This window comes from Leuciscus leuciscus (genome assembly GCF_965113295.1).
Source record: "Leuciscus leuciscus genome assembly, chromosome: 1".
Classification (NCBI taxonomy): domain Eukaryota; kingdom Metazoa; phylum Chordata; class Actinopteri; order Cypriniformes; family Leuciscidae; genus Leuciscus; species Leuciscus leuciscus.
In genome coordinates this window covers 32,595,404-32,614,357 of record NC_138725.1, presented here as the reverse complement: position 1 = coordinate 32,614,357, position 18,954 = coordinate 32,595,404, and the positions used below count along the sequence as shown (strand labels likewise).

The window sequence follows — 18,954 nt, the reverse complement described above, 5'->3', positions numbered from 1 at the left end:
AATTAGATCTCTCTCTTTACTGACTTATAAGAGCCAAATCATCTCAAGAGAAGAAGAGAAGAAAAGAGTCCAGTTTCAAAGATACATGAAAGTATATCTTGCGTTTCCGTGGAAGAGTAGAAGTGAAACTAGATGTTCTAATGAAAAACAATGAAGAACGAGTTAAAAATTAATATAAGATTAATGTCTCTATTAAAAGTGTTAAGGCCTCTTCTTCAGCTCCTGAACTTTGCCTCCAAAGGATTTTCCAGGGTGAATTTTCTGGTGGTCTTTCAGCTCATCTCTTTCTATCATCCGCAGTAAAGGCAAGGCAAGGCAAGTTTATTTATATAGCACATTTCATACACAATGGCAATTCAAAGTGCTTTACATAGGAGAAATAAAAATAATTAAAAGAAATAAGAATAATTAAAACAGTTTAGAAAAATAAAATAAAATACAGTACAGTACAAACAGTCGGACGAACAGCGGCACAGTGCTCATTCAGTAAATGCATACATTTTACATTTATTCATTTAGCTGACGCTTTTATCCAGAGCGACTTACAATTGCTATATATGTCAGAGGTCGCACGCCTCTGGAGCAACTAAGGGTTAAGTGTCTTGCTCAGGGACACATTGGTGTCTCACAGTGGATTCGAACCCGGGTCTCTCACACCAAAGGCATGTGTCTTATCCACTGCGCCACCACCACCCCATACATAGCTAAACAGAAGTGTTTTGAGTCTGGATTTGAATGTGACCACTGTAGGAGCACATCTGATCTCTTCTGGAAGCTGGTTCCAGCTGTGGCTGGCATAATAGCTAAAAGCAGACTCGCCATGTTTAGAGTGAACCCTTGGTATTTCTAGCTGATATGATCCTAATGATCTGAGTGATCTGTTGGGTTTATATTCAGTGAGCATATCTGCAATGTATTGAGGTCATAAGCCATTGAATGATTTATATACCAGTAATAATACTTTAAAATCAATCCTAAATCTAACTGGGAGCCAGTGTAAATACCTGAGGACTGGTGTGATATGTTCATATTTTCTGGTTCTGCTCAGAATCCTGGCGGCAGCGTTCTGTATGAGCAGCAACTGTCTTATGGTCTTTTTGGGAAGGCCAGTGAGGAGTCCATTACAATAATCCACCCTGCTGGTGATGAAAGCATGAACAAGTTTCTCTAAGTCTTGTCTGGAAACAAAGCATCTAATTCTTGCAATATTTTTCAGATGATAGTATGCTGATTTAGTTATTGCTTTGACATGACTACTGAAACTAAGGTCTGACTCTAGTGTCACACCAAAATTCCTGACTTGATTTTTAGTTGTTTGACCCCTAGAGTGAAGGTATGCGTTCACCTTGAGAACTTCATCTTTGTTTCCAAACACAATAACTTCAGTTTTGTCTTTGTTTAATTGAAGAAAGTTTTGACACATCCAACTGTTGACTTCGTCAACTTCGTCCTTCAGTAAAGGACTTCCTGCACTGAAACACACACCGCCATGTCTTTTCTGCTGTAATATTCCGAATGAATCTTCTCCTTTGTGTGAATCTTCAAGTGTTTCTTCAGGACTGAAGCCCAATGAAACTGTTTACCGCACTGATCACAGTTAAATGGTCTTTCTTCAGAATGAGAGTAGATGTGATTTCAGAGAGAAAGCCTAGCCGCTTCTTCACAGTGTGAACTCTCATGTGAATCTTGATCAGACTTGATTTACATGTGAAGCATTTTTTACACTGAGGGCAGGAGACAGATTTTTGGGCTTCTGTTTTTCCTTTCTTCTTCACGTCCATCAGGTCTAAAAGAAACATTAAATCAAGTGAGATTTCAAATAAGAGACAAATGTGAAATGAAAAGTAAAGCCCAAAGTCAAGATCACTGATGGGTTCAATAGTCATTTTAATCCCATCATATCTGGTCAACAACTGCTGTGCACAATTATGATCTATTTTAATATCATGAAGATAATTTGTGATATAAATCACTAGTTTGGTCATTAAACTCTAGATGCCGCATACTTGACATGTAATCTGTAAGCAATCACATAGTTTCCAACACCTTTCTAACATTAACAGAGGAAGAATCTGGAAGCTTCTCGTCTCTGTATTCTTGATAAGCACCAGAGCAAATACAAAATCATGAACTGCTGTTAGAAAACATGAAAATACTGTTTGATGTTTTATCTTCCCCATAATAAGCAGTGTCAGAAAGAGAAAGTTGCACAGCACTGCTATGTATATTGTCAGAGAGTGATTTTGCTCTGAACAGACAAATCACATGTCAAAAATCAGACTGTTTTCTTTATATCACACATTCATTTTGGGTTGAACACAAGTTAATAAAAACCAATCAAACAACAAAATGTCCGTTGCTCATCGTGGCTGTTAAGAAACTAATGAATGAATGAGGCATTAATATAGCGCTACTATTTACTACTGTACACACCAAGCGCTTTACAATCACATCAGGTGTCGGCCTCATTCACAACCTGGATGATTCAACAGCAGCCACAGTGAAACAGCGCCAACTATAGGTGGAGATAGAGTGATTTGACTGTGACTAACTTACACAGAAGAGATTTTGTTTCTCAGCACATAAAGATGAACTTCTTACCGTGATCTCAGACTGTGGTGATGTGGTTTCTCCACTGTATGGATCTTCATGTGTATCTTCAGGTGACTTTTAAAACAGAAACTCTTTCCACACTGATCACACGTGTGCAGCTTCTCTCTGCTGTGGATCTTCTCATGTGTTTTCAGATTAGCTGACACACTGAATCTCTTGTCACAGTGTGAACACTTGTAAGGTTTTTCTCCAGTGTGGAACCTCTCATGTGATTTCAGAGATGATGACTGACTGAATCTCTTGTCACAGTGTGAACACTTGTAAGGTTTTTCTCCAGTGTGAATCCTCTGGTGCAGTTTTAAACATTGCGCTGTAGTAAAAGTCTTCTCACACTCAAAGCACATGTACTCTCTCACACCAGTATGAGTTTTCTGATGTTTATGTAAATTTTCCTGCAGTGAAAAACTCTTTCCACACACAGAACATGAATATGGCTTCTCCTTCGTATGAACTGTCAGGTGTGTCTTCAGGTTTGATGCCCGAGGAAATGTTTTGCCGCAATGATCACATGTGAACAGCTTCTTTCCAGTGTGGATACTCATGTGACTTTTAAGGTGTCCTGATTGGCCGAATATCTTCCCACATTGATTGCATGGGTAAGGCTTCTCTCCAGTGTGAACTCTCATGTGAATCCCAAGACTTGGTTTGGTTGTGAAACTCTTTCCACATTGATCACATGTAAACGTTTTATAAGGGTTTTCTCCAGTGTGGATTCTCTCATGTGTTTTCAGAGATGATGATCGACTGAATCTCTTGTCACAGTGTGAACACTTGTAAGGTTTTTCTCCACTGTGGATCCTCTCATGTGATTTCAGATGTGATGACTGACTGAATCTCTTGTCACAGTGTGAACACTTGTAAGGTTTTTCTCCAGTGTGGATCCTCTGGTGCAGTTTTAAACAGTTTGCTGTCATAAAAGTCTTCTCACACTCAAAGCACATGTACTCTCTCACACCAGTGTGTATTTTCTGATGTTTATGTAAATTTTCCTGCTGTGAAAAACTCTTTCCACACACAGAACATGAATGTGGCTTCTCCTTCGTATGAACTGTCAGGTGTCTCTTCAGGTTTGATGACTTAAGAAATGTTTTTCCACACTGATCACATGTGAACGGCTTCTCTCCAGTGTGGATCCTCATGTGAAGCTCAAGACTTCGTTTGCTTGTTAAACTCTTTCCACACTGAGTGCAGGTGAAAGATTTCTTGGCTCTTCTTTTCTTTAAAAATGTCTTTTTAGTCTTTGAGCGACTCAAAGGTTTTTCTCCAGTTTTGACATGATGTTCCTCCTCCACTTCACTCAGTTCTTCACTCTCCTCCTCCACTTCACTCAGTTCTTCTCTCGCCTCCTTCACTTCACTCAGTTCTTCACTCTCCTCCTTCACTTCACTCAGTTCTTCTCTCTCCTCCTTCAATTCACACAGTTCTTCACTCTCCTCCTTCACTTCACTCAGTTCTTCACTCTCCTCCTTCACTTCACTCAGTTCTTCTCTCTCCTCCAATTCACACAGTTCTTCTCTCTCCTCCTTCACTTCACTCAGTTCTTCTCTCGCCTCCTTCACTTCACTCAGTTCTTCACTCTCCTCCTTCACTTCACTCAGTTCTTCTCTCTCCTCCTTCAATTCACACAGTTCTTCACTCTCCTCCTTCACTTCACTCAGTTCTTCACCCTCCTCCTTCACTTCACTCAGTTCTTCTCTCTCCTCCTTCAATTCACACAGTTCTTCACTCTCCTCCTTCACTTCACTCAGTTCTTCTCTCTCCTCCTTCAATTCACACAGTTCTTCACTCTCCTCCTTCACTTCACTCAGTTCTTCTCTCTCCTCCTCCACTTCACTCAGTTCTTCACTCTCCTCCTTCACTTCACACAGTTCTTCACTCTCCTCCTTCACTTCACTCAGTTCTTCTCTCTCCTCCTCCACTTCACTCAGTTCTTCACTCTCCTCCTTTACTTCACTCAGTTCTTCACTCTCCTCCTTCACTTCACTCAGTTCTTCTCTCTCCTCCTTCAATTCACACAGTTCTTCACTCTCCTCCACTTCACTCAGTTCTTCACTCTCCTCGCTCTCTTCCTTTAGCTCTGAAATGAAAGAAAAAAGTTTAATTGCATTTCCAGTACGTCTGTCACGTTTAGTGTCTGTTCATGTTATGTTTGCCTGTGACACCCAATTTGCCCACGTGTTTCTGTGATTTAATCCCGGTCTTGTTAATTAGTTATGAGTTCATTTGTCCCAGCTGTGTCTCGCTTTCCAGTCTTCTGTTCTGTGTATTTAAGCAATGTGTTTCAGTCAGTTCCTTGTCTGTTGTCGTTGCTATATGTTTGGTTGTTCTGTTCATGTTTCTTTTGATCCAGTTTGTGAGTATTAGAGTTTGTTTAAATAAATACTGCTGCAATTAAGATCATGCATTCTTCCCTGCTTCAACCAATGCGTGACAACATCCAAATTCAAAGAGAGAAATATGATTATAAAGTCAAAGGACATAAACAGAGCCCTAAAATATTCCCATCATTTTGATGAGATTTTATAAATTAATTATGCATGTCCCTGAAAATCTTCATGAATGAGGAACATAGATCTTCCAATTATTACTTTTAAAACATTATAGGCACAAATCCCTATGTTTCTGTCAAGAGAACTACTAAAAATATTTGATCAATGACACAATTATCTAATGTAATAAACACATTAAAAATATACAACTAGTGGTTGACCGATATTGGTTTTTTGATGGCCGATATAAAGACGATATTTTTTTATATTTTATATATATATATATATATATATATATATTAGGGGTGCAACGGTACAGATAGCCCACGGTACGGTCCGTACCTCGGTTTTTGGGCCACGGTCTCGGTTCGGTTTCGGTACATGTTTTGTGCAGAAAGAGACTGCTATTTCATCCCCAAAATATGTTTTATTTTTCTTATGAGCATAAACAGAATGTCACAGTAGGAAGAACATCAACGTATGGAATAAATTAACACTCTAGTGTCACAGCGCCTCCTCTGCTTTGCAGGGGCGGTTCCTCCTGCAGGCAGAGGACGGTCGTTGGTGATTGGAGCCACCTGGGCTCAGGGTATTTAAACTGCTTCACTAACCACTCTCTCTCTCTCTCTCTCTGCTCCTCCAGGTATGATCCTGTTTTGTTTGTTCCTTTGTAGTTATGTCTTAGTTTTTCCACTCAGTCATGTACACCCACAGATTCACGCATCCATGCATTTTACATACACCTTACATTATGATATTCCCACACCTCATTTCCTTTTCTTTGTTTGAAGTTAATAGTTTTGATTTACAATAAAGACAACCTTTTTGATTGGCCTATACTTCTTGTTTGTGTCCCCTCAATTTTGCCACAGGCCATGAGCCAGCCTGTGACAAATGGGGGCTCGTCCTTAAGTTAAAGTTAATTGTACTTTAGTTTACTTTAACATTTTGTCATAGTTGGTTAATTTTTTTTTTGTCTAGTTTGTTTTGTTTTATAATTGATACATTTGTTTATTTGCAGTTTGGTTTATTGGATTATTGTTTTGTAGTTAACTTGGGTTCATTTTGTTAGTTTAGTTTAGATTGGCAAATTGTTTTTGAGGGGATGCTTTGGTTGGGACAATATTTTTGGAGAGAGCGTTGAGAGCCATGTGTTCCTTTTGTTTAGTTAGCTTTGTAGCTAAAATTGGTTAGCAATTCACTCTGGGCCTTTTCTGGGTTTTTTGTTCAGGTGGGAGTCCTCTCCTGTTGAGGCTTATCAGCGAGTGTCAATAGGAGGCTCGTGGTGTTTTTTTTGTAGGTGGCAGTGAACGTGGGTAGAGCTTCCCTTTCCCTTTTTCCCCTACATCGGCTCGGGAGCATTTGTAATAGTTGTACTGGTTGAGGAAAATGTCTTCCTTTCTGAGTAGTTTTGTTCCGGCTCCTTCAGAGTTAGCTCTAGATTTGTGTACTAAGGAGCAGTTAATTGAAATAGCTGAACATTATCAGATTGAGATTATTGATAAAAAAACCTAAAGAGATCGTTAAAGCTGGATTAAAGCAGGGTCTTAGGGAAGTGGGTGTTTTTTTGGGGTCAGTCTGCTAGTAGTGAGGGTGCAAGTTTTCAGTCTAACCCTTCATTAACTTTTGATCAGCAGAGGGAGCTTTTGCAAATGCAGTTAGAGATAGCACGATTGAGAAATGCAAATAGACCAGGAGTACCACAGTTTGATGTTTCACAGAATCTTTGTTTGTTGCCTAAATTTGATGAGTCAGATCCAGATTTATACTTTACTTTATTTGAGCGTATTGCAGGAGCCAGAGCTTGGTCCGATGTGGACAGGACTATGTTGTTGCAATGTGTACTTACAGGTAAAGCACGTGAGGCTTTTTCAGCACTTAGTCTAGCTGACAGTAAAGTGTATGATGACATTAAATCAGCAGTCTACGAGCTTGTGCTGGAAGCATATCGTCAACGCTTGCGTTACAGGAAAAAGCTAGATTCACAAACCTATTCTGAGTTTGTTCGTGATTTGACTTCTGCATTTAATCGTTGGTGTACAGCATCTGAGGTAAGCACTTTTGAGGGTCTGTCTAACTTGATTGTGTTAGAACAGTTCAAAAATTCTGTATCTGACCAGGTTGCTACATACATTAATGAACGTAAAGTTAAATCTCCAAGTGATGCAGCAGTCCTTGCAGACGAGTACAGGCTAACTCATAAAAGTCATTTTGAGTCAAACAGTGACATGCACCATGCAAATAACTTTACTCCTAGGAATAGTAGGTCACCTTTTTCTGGAGCTTTTTTCCAAAGGCCTCAGCAGAAGTTTGGTTCTGGAGGACCTAAAGCACCAGTTAATGTTAATACCTGTCGCTACTGTTTAGTTGAAGGACATTGGAAGAAAGATTGTCCTCTACTTAAATCAAAAAAGTCAGGTCAAGTTAAACCTGCTATGATGGTAGCTCCTGTTACAGCCTCTGACCACCAGGTTGAGTTTTTTCAGCCACTAGTTGAGTTTGGTTCTCAGTCTTCCCACTGTGATTTTTCAGCCTTTATTTCAGATGGTATAGTTTCCCTGGTAGATGGCAACCAACATGTTCCAGTTAAAATCTTAAGAGACACTGGAGCTTTAGATTCTTTTATTCTGGAATCTGTTTTGCCATTCTCTAAGGGGTCTGATACTGGCAGTTGTGTAATGGTATGGGTTTAGTTCCATTCTCTTCTCCTTTACATGAAGTTACCCTAAAATGTGGTTTGGTAGAGGGTGATGTAGCTGTTGGGGTTAGACCCCAGTTGCCAGTAGAGGGAGTCCACATGATTTTGGGGAATGACTTGGCCGGTAGTAAGGTGTGGGCAGATGGCAAATTAAACATCTTTAAGAAGCAACCTTCAGTGCCCCGTGAATGTGTATCTTCAGATTGCAGCAGTGTGTCTCCTGAGGTGTTTCCAGTTTGTGCTGTTACTCGCTCTATCTCTCGTAAGGAAGTTGATAGTAAGCCAGAAAGTCTTGAGTTGCCAGTTAAACTACAGACAGAACAGTTGACTAGTTCTACAGATTCATTGGTTGCTGAGCAAAAGGCCGATACTACTTTGGCTGATCTGTTTGATAAAGTTGTTCCTGATTCAGTGGTGAGGAATAGTGCTCAGTGTTATTTTCTTCTTGATGGGCTGTTGGTCAGGAAATGGATTCACATGATGATGTGGCAGGTCATATGGGTGTTCGTAAAACTTATGATCGCATACTCCGTTATTTTTTCTGGCCACGTTTAAAGCGGGATGTAGCTTAGTTTATTAAAACTTGTCATACGTGTCAGCGCACAAGCAAGCCAAATCAGGTTGTAAAGCCAGCACCTTTATATCCAATACCAGCCATAGGGCAACCTTTTGAGCATCTTATTATTGATTGTGTTGGGCCTTTACCACGGTCCAAGTCAGGTCATAGCTACTTATTAACTGTTATGTGTCAAGCAACTAGATATCCGGCAGATTTCTCTTTGCGTACTATAACTTAATCAGTTGTTAAAGCGTTAACTCAGTTTATTTCAACATTTGGGATTCCAAAAATCATCCAGTCAGATCAGGGGTCTAACTTTACCTCACATTTATTTGCTCAGGTTCTCAAACAGCTTAAAGTTAAACACAACAAATCTACTGCGTTCCATGCCCAGAGCCAGGGAGCTTTGGAACGTTTTCATCAAACGTTGAAATCCTTGCTTTGTGCATACTGTACAGAACTGTCTGCAGATTGGGAGGAGGGGTTACCTTGGCTGCTACTAGCTGCTCGTGAGGCAGTACAGGAAAGCACAGGGTTCAGCCCAAATGACTTAGTGTTTGGTCACAGAGTGCGTGGGCCTTTAGCAGTGCTGCAGGATGGTTGTTTGCCTGAGGAACCACCTCGGAGCCTTATTGACTATGTAAATGGTTTTAGGCTGAAGTTGTACAGGGCTGGTGAACTGGCAAAAGAAAAACTAGAATGTTCTCAAAAGAAAATGAAACAGAGATATGACAGACAGGCTGAGCTGGGTGAGTTTAGTCCTGGTGATCGTGTACTCGCTCTTTTACCTCTTGTAAGTTCACCTTTTCAGGCAAAATACTGTGGTCCTTTTACTGTGTTGCGTAAAGTGTCAGATTTGAACTATCTTATTGAAACCCCTGGTCATAGGAAGTCCTCTAAATTGTGCCATGTGAACCTGTTAAGACGTTATCATTCCCGTGATCTAAGCAAAGTTGAAGGCACTCCAGCAGTGAGGTTAGCCTTGACTGCTGCTTCAGTCACTGAATCTTGTGCCTTAAACCTTGTGGAGGGGGGAGAAGAGGAGGTAGTTATGGTTTCAGATGAGGTTTTGCAGGGCCGGCTGAAGAACTCCCAGACTTTGCAAAACCTTGGGGTTTTGGTAAATCATTTAGACTCAGAGAAACGTGATGAATTGGTAACTCTTATTAGAAACTACCCTGTTTTGTTTTCTGACACCCCATCGCAAACCCACTTAATTAAGCATGATATAGACATCGGAGATGCTAAGGCGGGACACACCGTTGCTTGACACTGCCCTCTTGGCCGCGAGATTCACAGTGTGAGCAAAACAGCCAATTTGGGGTCCCAGCTTAACAGTTTCATTGACTGCATTAACTATGTTTGCAGCATTATTTGTGGCGACAGGTATAGTTGTGTTTGGCCGCTCCAGCTTCCACTCGGTGACTACATTTTTCAACTCCTCTGCTAAATGCGCACTTGTGTGGCTTTCATAGAGTGGGCGGGTCTGCAGCACGGCACTTTTTTTTTTATCTGCCAGTCCAACATGTAGTGAACCGTCACAGTCATGTAGCTCTGTGTTGCCCGAGAAGTCCAACTGTCCGTAATCAGTGCGAGGCTTTCTGTTTTCGCCAAATCACTCTCGATGGCTTTGCGCGTTTTGTCGTAAAGACCAGGGATGACAACCACACTGAAATGTGTGCGACTGGGCACAGCATAACGTGGGTTGAGCGTTTTCATTAAATGTTTAAACCCCACATCCTCTACTACAGAAAAGGGCTGTAAATCTTTAGCAATAAACACTCCCAATGCACCGGTTATCTTTCTGTGTTTCTCTGAAGAGGCCAGGTAGGTCTGAGCAAAAGCATTCTCAATAGACAATTGTTTTTTTTCTGCTGGTGCCTGTTCGGGTCACTCGACTGACCTGTGTTCAGGAAGCGTTATGTCTGGATGCTTTCGCTGGATATGCTTTGACATTTACATTTACATTTACATTTAGTCATTTAGCAGACGCTTTTATCCAAAGCGACTTACAGATTAGGACTAAATTAAGCGAGTCATCATGAAGAGGCAAAAACAACGCAAGTAGTGCTCAAAAAACAAAGTTCAGGCATTATTCAGAGTAGCATAAACCCGACAAGTAAGGTTTTAAAGGGAAGGGGAAGGAATTTTTTTTTTTATAAGGTTAAGTGCTCACGGAAGAGATGGGTTTTCAGCTGTCTTTTGAATGTTGTCAGGGATTCTGCATTCCGGATGAGGGTGGGGAGAGCGTTCCACCAGCATGGAACTGTGAATGAGAATGTTCTGGAAAGTGATTTTGTGGCTTTCTGTGATGGAACCACGAGACGTCGCTCTTTGACCGATCGTAGGCTTCTGGTAGGGATGTAGACCCGTAGGATTGAGTGAAAGTAGGAAGGAGCTGAGCCTGTGATAGATCTGTAAGCAAGCGTCAATGCCTTGAACTTGATGCGAGCAGCGAGAGGTAGCCAGTGCAGAGAGATGAACAGAGGAGTGACGTGGGCCCTCTTGGGCTCGTTGAAGACAAGACGAGCTGCAGCATTCTGAATCATTTGTAGAGGTTTGGTTGCACATGATGGAAGTCCGGCCAGAAGAGCATTGCAGTAGTCAAGCCTAGAAATGACCAGGGCCTGGACGAGAAGTTGTGCTCAAGCATGCTCAGTTAGGAAAGGCCTGATCTTCCTGATGTTGTGCAGTGCTACAAGAACTACAACTGACTTCAGCCACAGTCTAAGATGATCAACTGAAGAGAAAAGAAGACATTAAATCTGTGAAGATCTCAGCAGAGGAGGATTAAACAACTCCACAAACAGCATTACCAGCTTCACTTATTACTAACCAGACTGACTTTATTTCTGTCAGACGTCTACAAAAGTTTTTATTGAGAATGAACAGAGGTTTAACTCTAATGTGTTTCATTTGAAGTCACAATAAGAGTGACTAGTGTTTCCATTAGTTGGGCTCTTAACTCTTATTATATCTTTTGTCTTATTTGGCTGCTGTGACAGTGTGTGTGTCAAACACATTTACAGCAGCAAAGAAAGCTAAAGTGATATGAGATCAGGTGATGATGGTTTTTTAATCATCATGAAATAACCGCATTCACTGATGTCTTTGGAATCTAACAATTGTGTTGATCCATTAATATCTTCATATCACAAACCCTGTGTTACTGCATAATGAGATCTAGCAATATTATAACAGTCAGTTTAAAGCTTTTATCAAACATGAGATGAAAAAATTTGCTTAAGCTGACACACACAGATATCAACAATCAGCGTATGAATCTCAACAATGGTGACAATCACAAATATTTTGATAAAAAGAATAATTCAGAACATCACTGAAAAGCTACTAATTCACAACAGAAACAACAGCAAAAAATGTAAGCAAATATTTAGAATCAAACAAAATTACAGGACAATTCAGCTGCATAATGTATTCATGTTGCAATGCATGCTGGGATTTTTGTACTATGCTGGTACCCAGCATGCATTGCAGCAAAGTACTTTTGATTGTCACCATTGTTGAGATTCATACGCTGATTGTTGATATCTGTGTGTGTCAGCTTAAGCTAATTTTTTCATCTCATGTTTGATAAAAGCTTTAAACTGACTGTTATAATATTGCTAGATCTCATTATGCAGTAACACAGGGTTTGTGATATGAAGATATTAATGGATCAACACAATTGTTAGATTCCAAAAACATCAGTGAAAAAGGTTATTTCATGATGATTATAAAACCATCAACAGGTAACCATCATCACCTGATCTCATTTCACTTTAGCTTTCTTTGCAGCTGCAAATGTGTTTGACACACACACTGTCACAGCAGCCAAAGAAAGACAAAAGATATAATAAGAGTTAAGATCCCAACTAATGGAAACACTAACCACTGTTATGGTGACTACAAATGAAACATATTAGAGTTAAACCTCTGTTAATTATCAATAAAAACTTCTGTAGACGTCTGACAGGAATAAAGTCAGTCTGGTTAGTAATAAGTGAAGCTGGTAATGCTGTTTGTGGAGTTGTTTAATCCTCCTCTGCTGAGATCTTCACAGATTTAATGTCTTCTTTTCTCTTCAGTAGATTTCTTCTTAGGCTGTGTCTGAAGTCAGCTGTAGTTCTTGTGTTTCTGCTTGTCTCTTTTTCTGTTTTCTTCTTTCCTTCAGGGATTCTGCTTGTTAACAGGCTTATTAAGGCTGGGATGACTCCATATTTAATATACACAGATTTTATGCCTCAGATAAGGTCCAGTTCTGGTTTATTTCTTTGCTCTTGGCTGACATGTGGCATTGCTATGGCCTGCTTGTGGCCCAGATCTGGCAAACAGGAGTGGGCCACCCAAGTGCCGTCATTCCACGCTGCATGTGGGCCAGATCCGCATTCCACAAGTGCCAGATGTGGGCCGGATCTGGGCCGAAACAATGTTGCTATCTGGGATGTTCCTTCATCCATGTCGAGATGTCCGCCAGACAGCTTGAGATCCGCGCAGCTACTGTGGGATCATCTGGTTGAAATGAGAGGAAGAGCTGTGTGTCAACAGCATAGCAGTGGTATGAGAAACCATGTGCCTGTATGATGTGTCCCAGTGATGTGGTGTAGATGGAGAAGAGGAGGGGACCAAGAACTGAACCCTGGGGAACCCCTGTGGTCAGTTGATGTGCTTTGGATACCTCTCCTCTCCATGCGACCCTGAAGGACCTACCTGTGAGATAGCCCTCGAACCAGCGGAGGGAAGTTCCTGTGATGCCCAGTGATGAGAGGCTGGACATAAGGATCTGATGATTCACAGTGTCGAAGGCAGCAGACAGATCCAGGAGAATGAGGACTGAAGATTTGGAAGCAGCTTTTGCGATCCGTAGGGCTTCAGTGACCGACAATAATGCAGTCTCAGTTGAATGCCCTTTCTTGAAGCCAGATTGGTTGACATCCAGCTGGTTGTTTTGAGACAAGAAGGATGTTACTTGGTTGAAAACAGCTCTTTCAAGTGTTTTCGCAATGCTCACATATTGCTCGTGTTTCCTTTGGAGTATGCGAAATGTGCCAAACAAAGTTTACAGACTGTGTAATTTCTGTTGATTGTTTTCCCTCCTTCGTTGTTGTACTCAACCCCAAAGCCAAAATGATTCCACACTGAAGATTTGAAAGATGCTGGTGCATCTTCAAATTTCTGTTTTTCAACTCCGCTAGAGCTCGCCATTTCTACGTGTCTCTGTAGCATGTGTAGCCAAACAACTAGTAGTACGAGCCAGTGAGTGACAGAAGTTAGCGTGTGGGTGCACAACAGTGATTGATTGGACATTAACTTGCGGGGGCGGGCTTTCGTCTGCCTGGACAGGCAAACGCACCTGATGGCGTCACGTGTAAAGCAAAAACTAAAAGGATCAGCGCGAACTCAATGGCAAAACCGAAGTCCCGCGGGACACGAGGGTAGATTTTCCCGTGCAGGGCTGACCGAACGGTCCGGGATTTTACCGTGTACCGTTGCATCCCTAATATATATATATATATATATATATATATATATATATATATATATATATATATATATATATACTTTATATTTATTTGAATCAATATATAATAAATAAGAAATGAATTAGAAAACAAATCTTTAAAATAAACATGCTTATACTTTAGATGCCAACTTCTTGAATCTGCAGTCCTGTTACAGTTTTTTTTCACAAATAAAGTAATTGTTTAAAAATATGAATATGTGAATAAAAAGGAAGTAAACACCATAACAGGGCACTCGGTAATCTGGTAATTTCATGCGCAATAATCATAGTTTTTCAAATAAAGACAAGGTAATGCTAATTTTACATACAGCACACAGTGAAAACAATATGAATATGACACAGTGGGAAACTGGATATAGCACATCATATTTTAAAATGAAAAATTTTAAGTTTTTCGATCGCATCTCCTGAAGCTGATCTTCTGTTTGCCTTCACTCACTTCGCACAAACCGACCGTCACTCGCAGTCACACGTTTATCAGGCTACAAATGCACACTTCACAAGATATCACAGCTGGATTCGATTAAATCTGCAAGGTTTGTGAAATTAAATGTTTATTAGATATTCAGATATTTGTTTAAATGATGTAGATAAGCATTTGCTGAATGTTGACAGTAAATGAGACAGAGTGTTTTAGCCTGATTGTTGACCTTTTTTGACCTGATTGAGTATTAGATACGACTGACAGAGATCGTAAACTAATGAAGATGGAGAATGTGAGTGAGCGCTGTTGTGGCAAAAACAATCATTAAACAATCATCATCACTGCATAAGAGACACCAAGAATCAAATTGTATATTAAAAGATATTTATTCTGTTCCATGAGGCTTAGTCACAAAATCACAGCAGCTACCCCGTGACGTGAGCAAGACCTGACACCCAGCCCAGGAAATTCCCTTTTTATACTCCTTCAAGGTCTTTGCTCTGTAGTTTTCCACTCACCCAGCATGGCCAAATCTAGCTGAACCATTTGTCTTACTGTGTGTGTCTTGCTTACGCCAGGTGCACAAACATACATATATCCTGTTCACATTCCACAATATAGACATGTGACATTACTTTACAATATATGTTGAAGATCAATGGAAATCAAATTTTTCCATTACAGCGCTGTGTGATCATAGACAGTCAAGTCAAGTCAAGTCAAGTTTATTTGTATAGCGCTTTTCACAATACAGATTGTATCAAAGCAGCTTCACAGTATTAAATTAAAATAATACAACAAAGTTTGTTTCAAGAGGAATTTATTGATTGATCAAATTAAATTAAATGTCCCCAAAATATCCCCAATAGAGACAGTATATAAACTGGACACAGCGACCCCATTGGATTCAACGGAGAAAAGTGAAGTCAATTAGAAGCACTCACTTCCTGATGGTCGAGCGTACTGCGCAGACTCAAACTGAGCTTGACGACGTAGATGTGAAGTGAGCAACCTGTCTGTCTTCTAGCAGCTGTGCCAAGAGAAATCTGAATTATTCCCTTCTGAAACTTGCAGAGACGGAGAGTGTGAGTAGAGGTGTCCATGAGCTAGGAGCAGGAGAAACTTTTGCTACACTGTAATGAATTGCTGTAAAAATTACAGCATTATTTTACAGCAGCTGGCTGTTTTCTAATAATACAGCATATTGCTGTAAACTGCAATGCATTCTGGGGTCGCTAGGCGGTTTAATTCAAAATACAGAATATTGTTGTAAATTTCAAATCTTCAGAGGCGTTGTGATCTTCAACGGTCGTGTCGTCGACTTTCGGGTAGCGCAAGACAAGAGGAGTGCTTCACAACTCTGTGGTAAGTGACTTATTATTTCAGTTTCTTATTTTTCATGTTTGGTAACTCATAGACTATGAAGGTAACGTTATATTCGCAGTTCATATTGGTAACCACGGATCACGCATCCTCCGACCGCGGGGCGTGAAGGAGACTTGTGCCGGGCTTCAGCATCAGCGGGCGCAGTAGTATTTTACATATCTCACACCGGCGCTACAGCGGCTATGGGCAGAAAATCTGTGGGCTCCTATGTTAAGAATTACATGCTTTAATGAGAACAGTCGGTATTCACACAAGCTTCGTGTTGATCAGCACACTTAATCGTGATTATTTTATGGTGTAAATCAAATCAAAATCAAGTCATCTGTTAAAATGGGCGCCGAAATGAAAACGGCGTTGCTAAAGCCTTGCGTCAGACTCACGAAGGATGTGTGTCATATTACTTAAATTTTGAATGAAGCTGTAATAAATTACCAGTTTTGTTGCACGTTTAATATGCCGGTGTAAAAATCCCTAGTTGGCTTACATTTCAGTATGAATGTGTTTTTTTTAAAGCTCTAGCCTACTCTGTGTGTGAAATTTGCTTATTGTTTGTTAACTTTATTTAAAAGAAAGAGTTCCTGCACTCCGAATACTAATATATAGTTTAAATGTAAAAAGCTGAAAAATAAAAACGGTATAGTTAAAAATAACTATTGTCACATGTTGTATTGTTTTAGGAGACACAAGTGGACACTGGAAGGCCAAGTTGTGTGTGAGGAGGGCTTTCAGCCCAGCTTCTGTCTGGCTTTGCCGTACTGTTCACAGCATATTACATATTCAATCAGGAGAAGGCAGTCTGTACGTTGGAGTTCTTTCAAAGGTAATGATTGAATTCTTAACCTCAGTTCCTGCATTTTACACATGTATTCAATATCAGAACTTGCCTTTTATAGATATATTATCTGTTGAGGCCTTTAACACAATGGTATTTATGGAAAGGACCACCGGAGGAAAATAGGGGAGGGTCATGTCTTTTTATTCCTTGTTGAGGGGAGGGTCATCCAACTTTTTTCAGTCTAGGGGGAGGGTCACCCAACTTTTGTATTCATGAAAACAGCAAAATTTCAAAGTGGCTTGTTTGGTGCATATTTTTTCTATGTAGCTCCATGTAGCTCTCGCAGTCTTGGCCCCCCGTCGCTATCAGATAGGTCTGACCCAACAAAAATCCAGTTTGGCGCTGTTTGACATTGCGCGCGCACTTCAGTACGAGCTCAGAAAAAGTGCATCATGTCAGAACAGAACGCCAATTAAATGTTTACTCGGCAAAGCTTTAAAGCACAAGCAAATAATGAACTTTTGTGATAGCAAATAAGTGCAGTGTCCTGTGAGTGTAACTGTATTAACATGTGATGTAAATGTATGTCGAGTTTTACAGTAATAGGACTGAGGCGCCAGAACTGCAGCTGATAGAATGTGCGCTGTAGCGCGATACTACCATATTTTAGTTTCCATTCTTATTGTGTTTCCACAACAATGTAAGTAAGTAAATCTACTGAAATTGCCACCATAACAGTGGAGTGTGATGTGTAAGATGTAGGGCTACCACATCTTTAAATTCCTATTAGTATTATTTGAAGTTATCATAATAAAATACGTAGACCTACACCAAAAAACTAGTTGTGGATAAATTCTTTAAAACTGGGCAATTCCAGCGTTATGGACGTGACATTTGCAGTCATAACTCAGAAAATGCATTTAATACCAATATATTGAGACGTCTGTTTATATATCCATACTCCCTTACTAAAGGAGTCCAGACATTAGAAAAATATCACTCGACATGCGTTTTATATTTAACATGAGGGAAATACACATGCGTTACGGACGTGACACACAAATCGTTAACTTTTAGGAGGCAAAATATGTTTTAGTAATTCTATGACTTACACTGCGCAAAACAAAAGTAGGCCTAATACTACCCAGCGGATGAAGAATGGTCGGCCTCCACAGAACATAAAATAATCTTTTTATTTTAATTTTCGTGTTCGCATTTATGAGAAAAAACAAAAACAATGTTATGGTCGCAACAGTTCTCCGTTACAGTCATGACCGCTCTGAAAGCGACTTTAAAACTTTCACAGACACTTCAAGCATAAAGCCTTTCTTTAAAGTGAATTTCGTTTTGTATTAATTGTATCTTAATTTTAATCAATGTTTCACCAACCAATTGCCTGGATTTAATAAATAAGAAGTAAATACAGCAGACAATAGATAATCACAACATGGAGGCGCCGGCACGTGAACTGGACTCACGTCTCATAAATGAACCGAAACTCAACGCAAGGTACTTGCCTCACAGACCTGAGACAGAAAGCTTGAAATATCTACTTTTAAACAGAACAATTCAAAACAAAAGAAAACAGACTGCTCTCTGCTAGGGGTGCGCCAAAATATAGATATGGCGATATCTCGCGATATTTTCTCCCGCGATTGATTCTCGATGCGCTCTTGCCAAGTATCGATCTTAAAAGCCGTTAGGGCGGGCGTACACGGTGCGAGTTCGGACACTCGGGAGGTCGTGAGATATTGCACATGTTGCGAGTCAGTTTAACTGATAATCGCGTCAAAGCAGCTGGTACACGGCACGACTGTCCTGCATGAATTTTATCCCGAGCCGGCAGCAATCACGTGGGCTTTCACGCTAAACACAGAGACCGACATGTTGCGATTGGGAGAGAGAGAAAAGTGTGTGTGTGTGTGTGTGTGTGACAGTGACAGTGTATGCGCACGCTGTATGGTTACTGCCACTGAGGTATAGCCCCATCGACGTGGTTGTGTATGATTTGGCAATAGGGGACAGCTGGTGAAAAAACATGTTTAAAAATTATCGTGAGGTTGGGAGGTGCTCGTAACGTGCTTGGCTCGGCTTGCAATTCCTCTCATACGCTGCGAGCCGCCACCATGCGAGCATCACGATTCCACTCGATTTCTCCCGAGTGAAAAAAATCATCTGCAGCAAAACAAAAATAGTGTCTGTGACTGTTTTGTTGCAACTGATAAGACACAAGTTGTTTTTGTTATTGTTTCATCCAAAAAATAAATAAATGGAAATTCATTTTCCTAATTAAAAAAAAAATATTTTTATTTCTTAAAACATGATATATTGTGAGTTATTACTGATAATATATCGATTATCACAGTATCGCCATATCGTGATATTATCGGTATCGTGAACAATGTATCGCGTATCGTATCGTATCGTGAAGTACCCAGTGATTCCCAGCCCTACTCTCTGCTTATGTAATCCGTATGAAATGCACC

General features: G+C 40.3%; 1 protein-coding gene across 10 annotated transcripts in view; it reads right to left on the bottom strand.

Annotated features, from left to right (window-relative positions):
- Positions 1-701: 701 nt before the first annotated feature.
- LOC309477516 (uncharacterized protein) overlaps positions 702-18,954 on the bottom strand; it is a 34,624-nt gene continuing 16,371 nt past the window's right edge. For 2 of the 10 annotated variants that reach the window (XM_082140792.1, XM_082140794.1), the window contains exons 3-4: positions 2,602-4,690; positions 702-1,786 (exon numbers count right to left, since the gene is read on the bottom strand). In XM_082140792.1, coding sequence (XP_081996918.1) covers positions 1,720-1,786; positions 2,602-4,690 — 2,156 coding nt within the window. In that variant the 3' untranslated portion in view covers positions 702-1,719. Of the gene's footprint in view, positions 1,787-1,822; positions 2,516-2,601; positions 4,691-18,954 lie in introns of those variants that run through there. The other 8 variants (XM_082140800.1, XM_082140801.1, XM_082140796.1 and 5 more) reach the window with 8 other exon arrangements.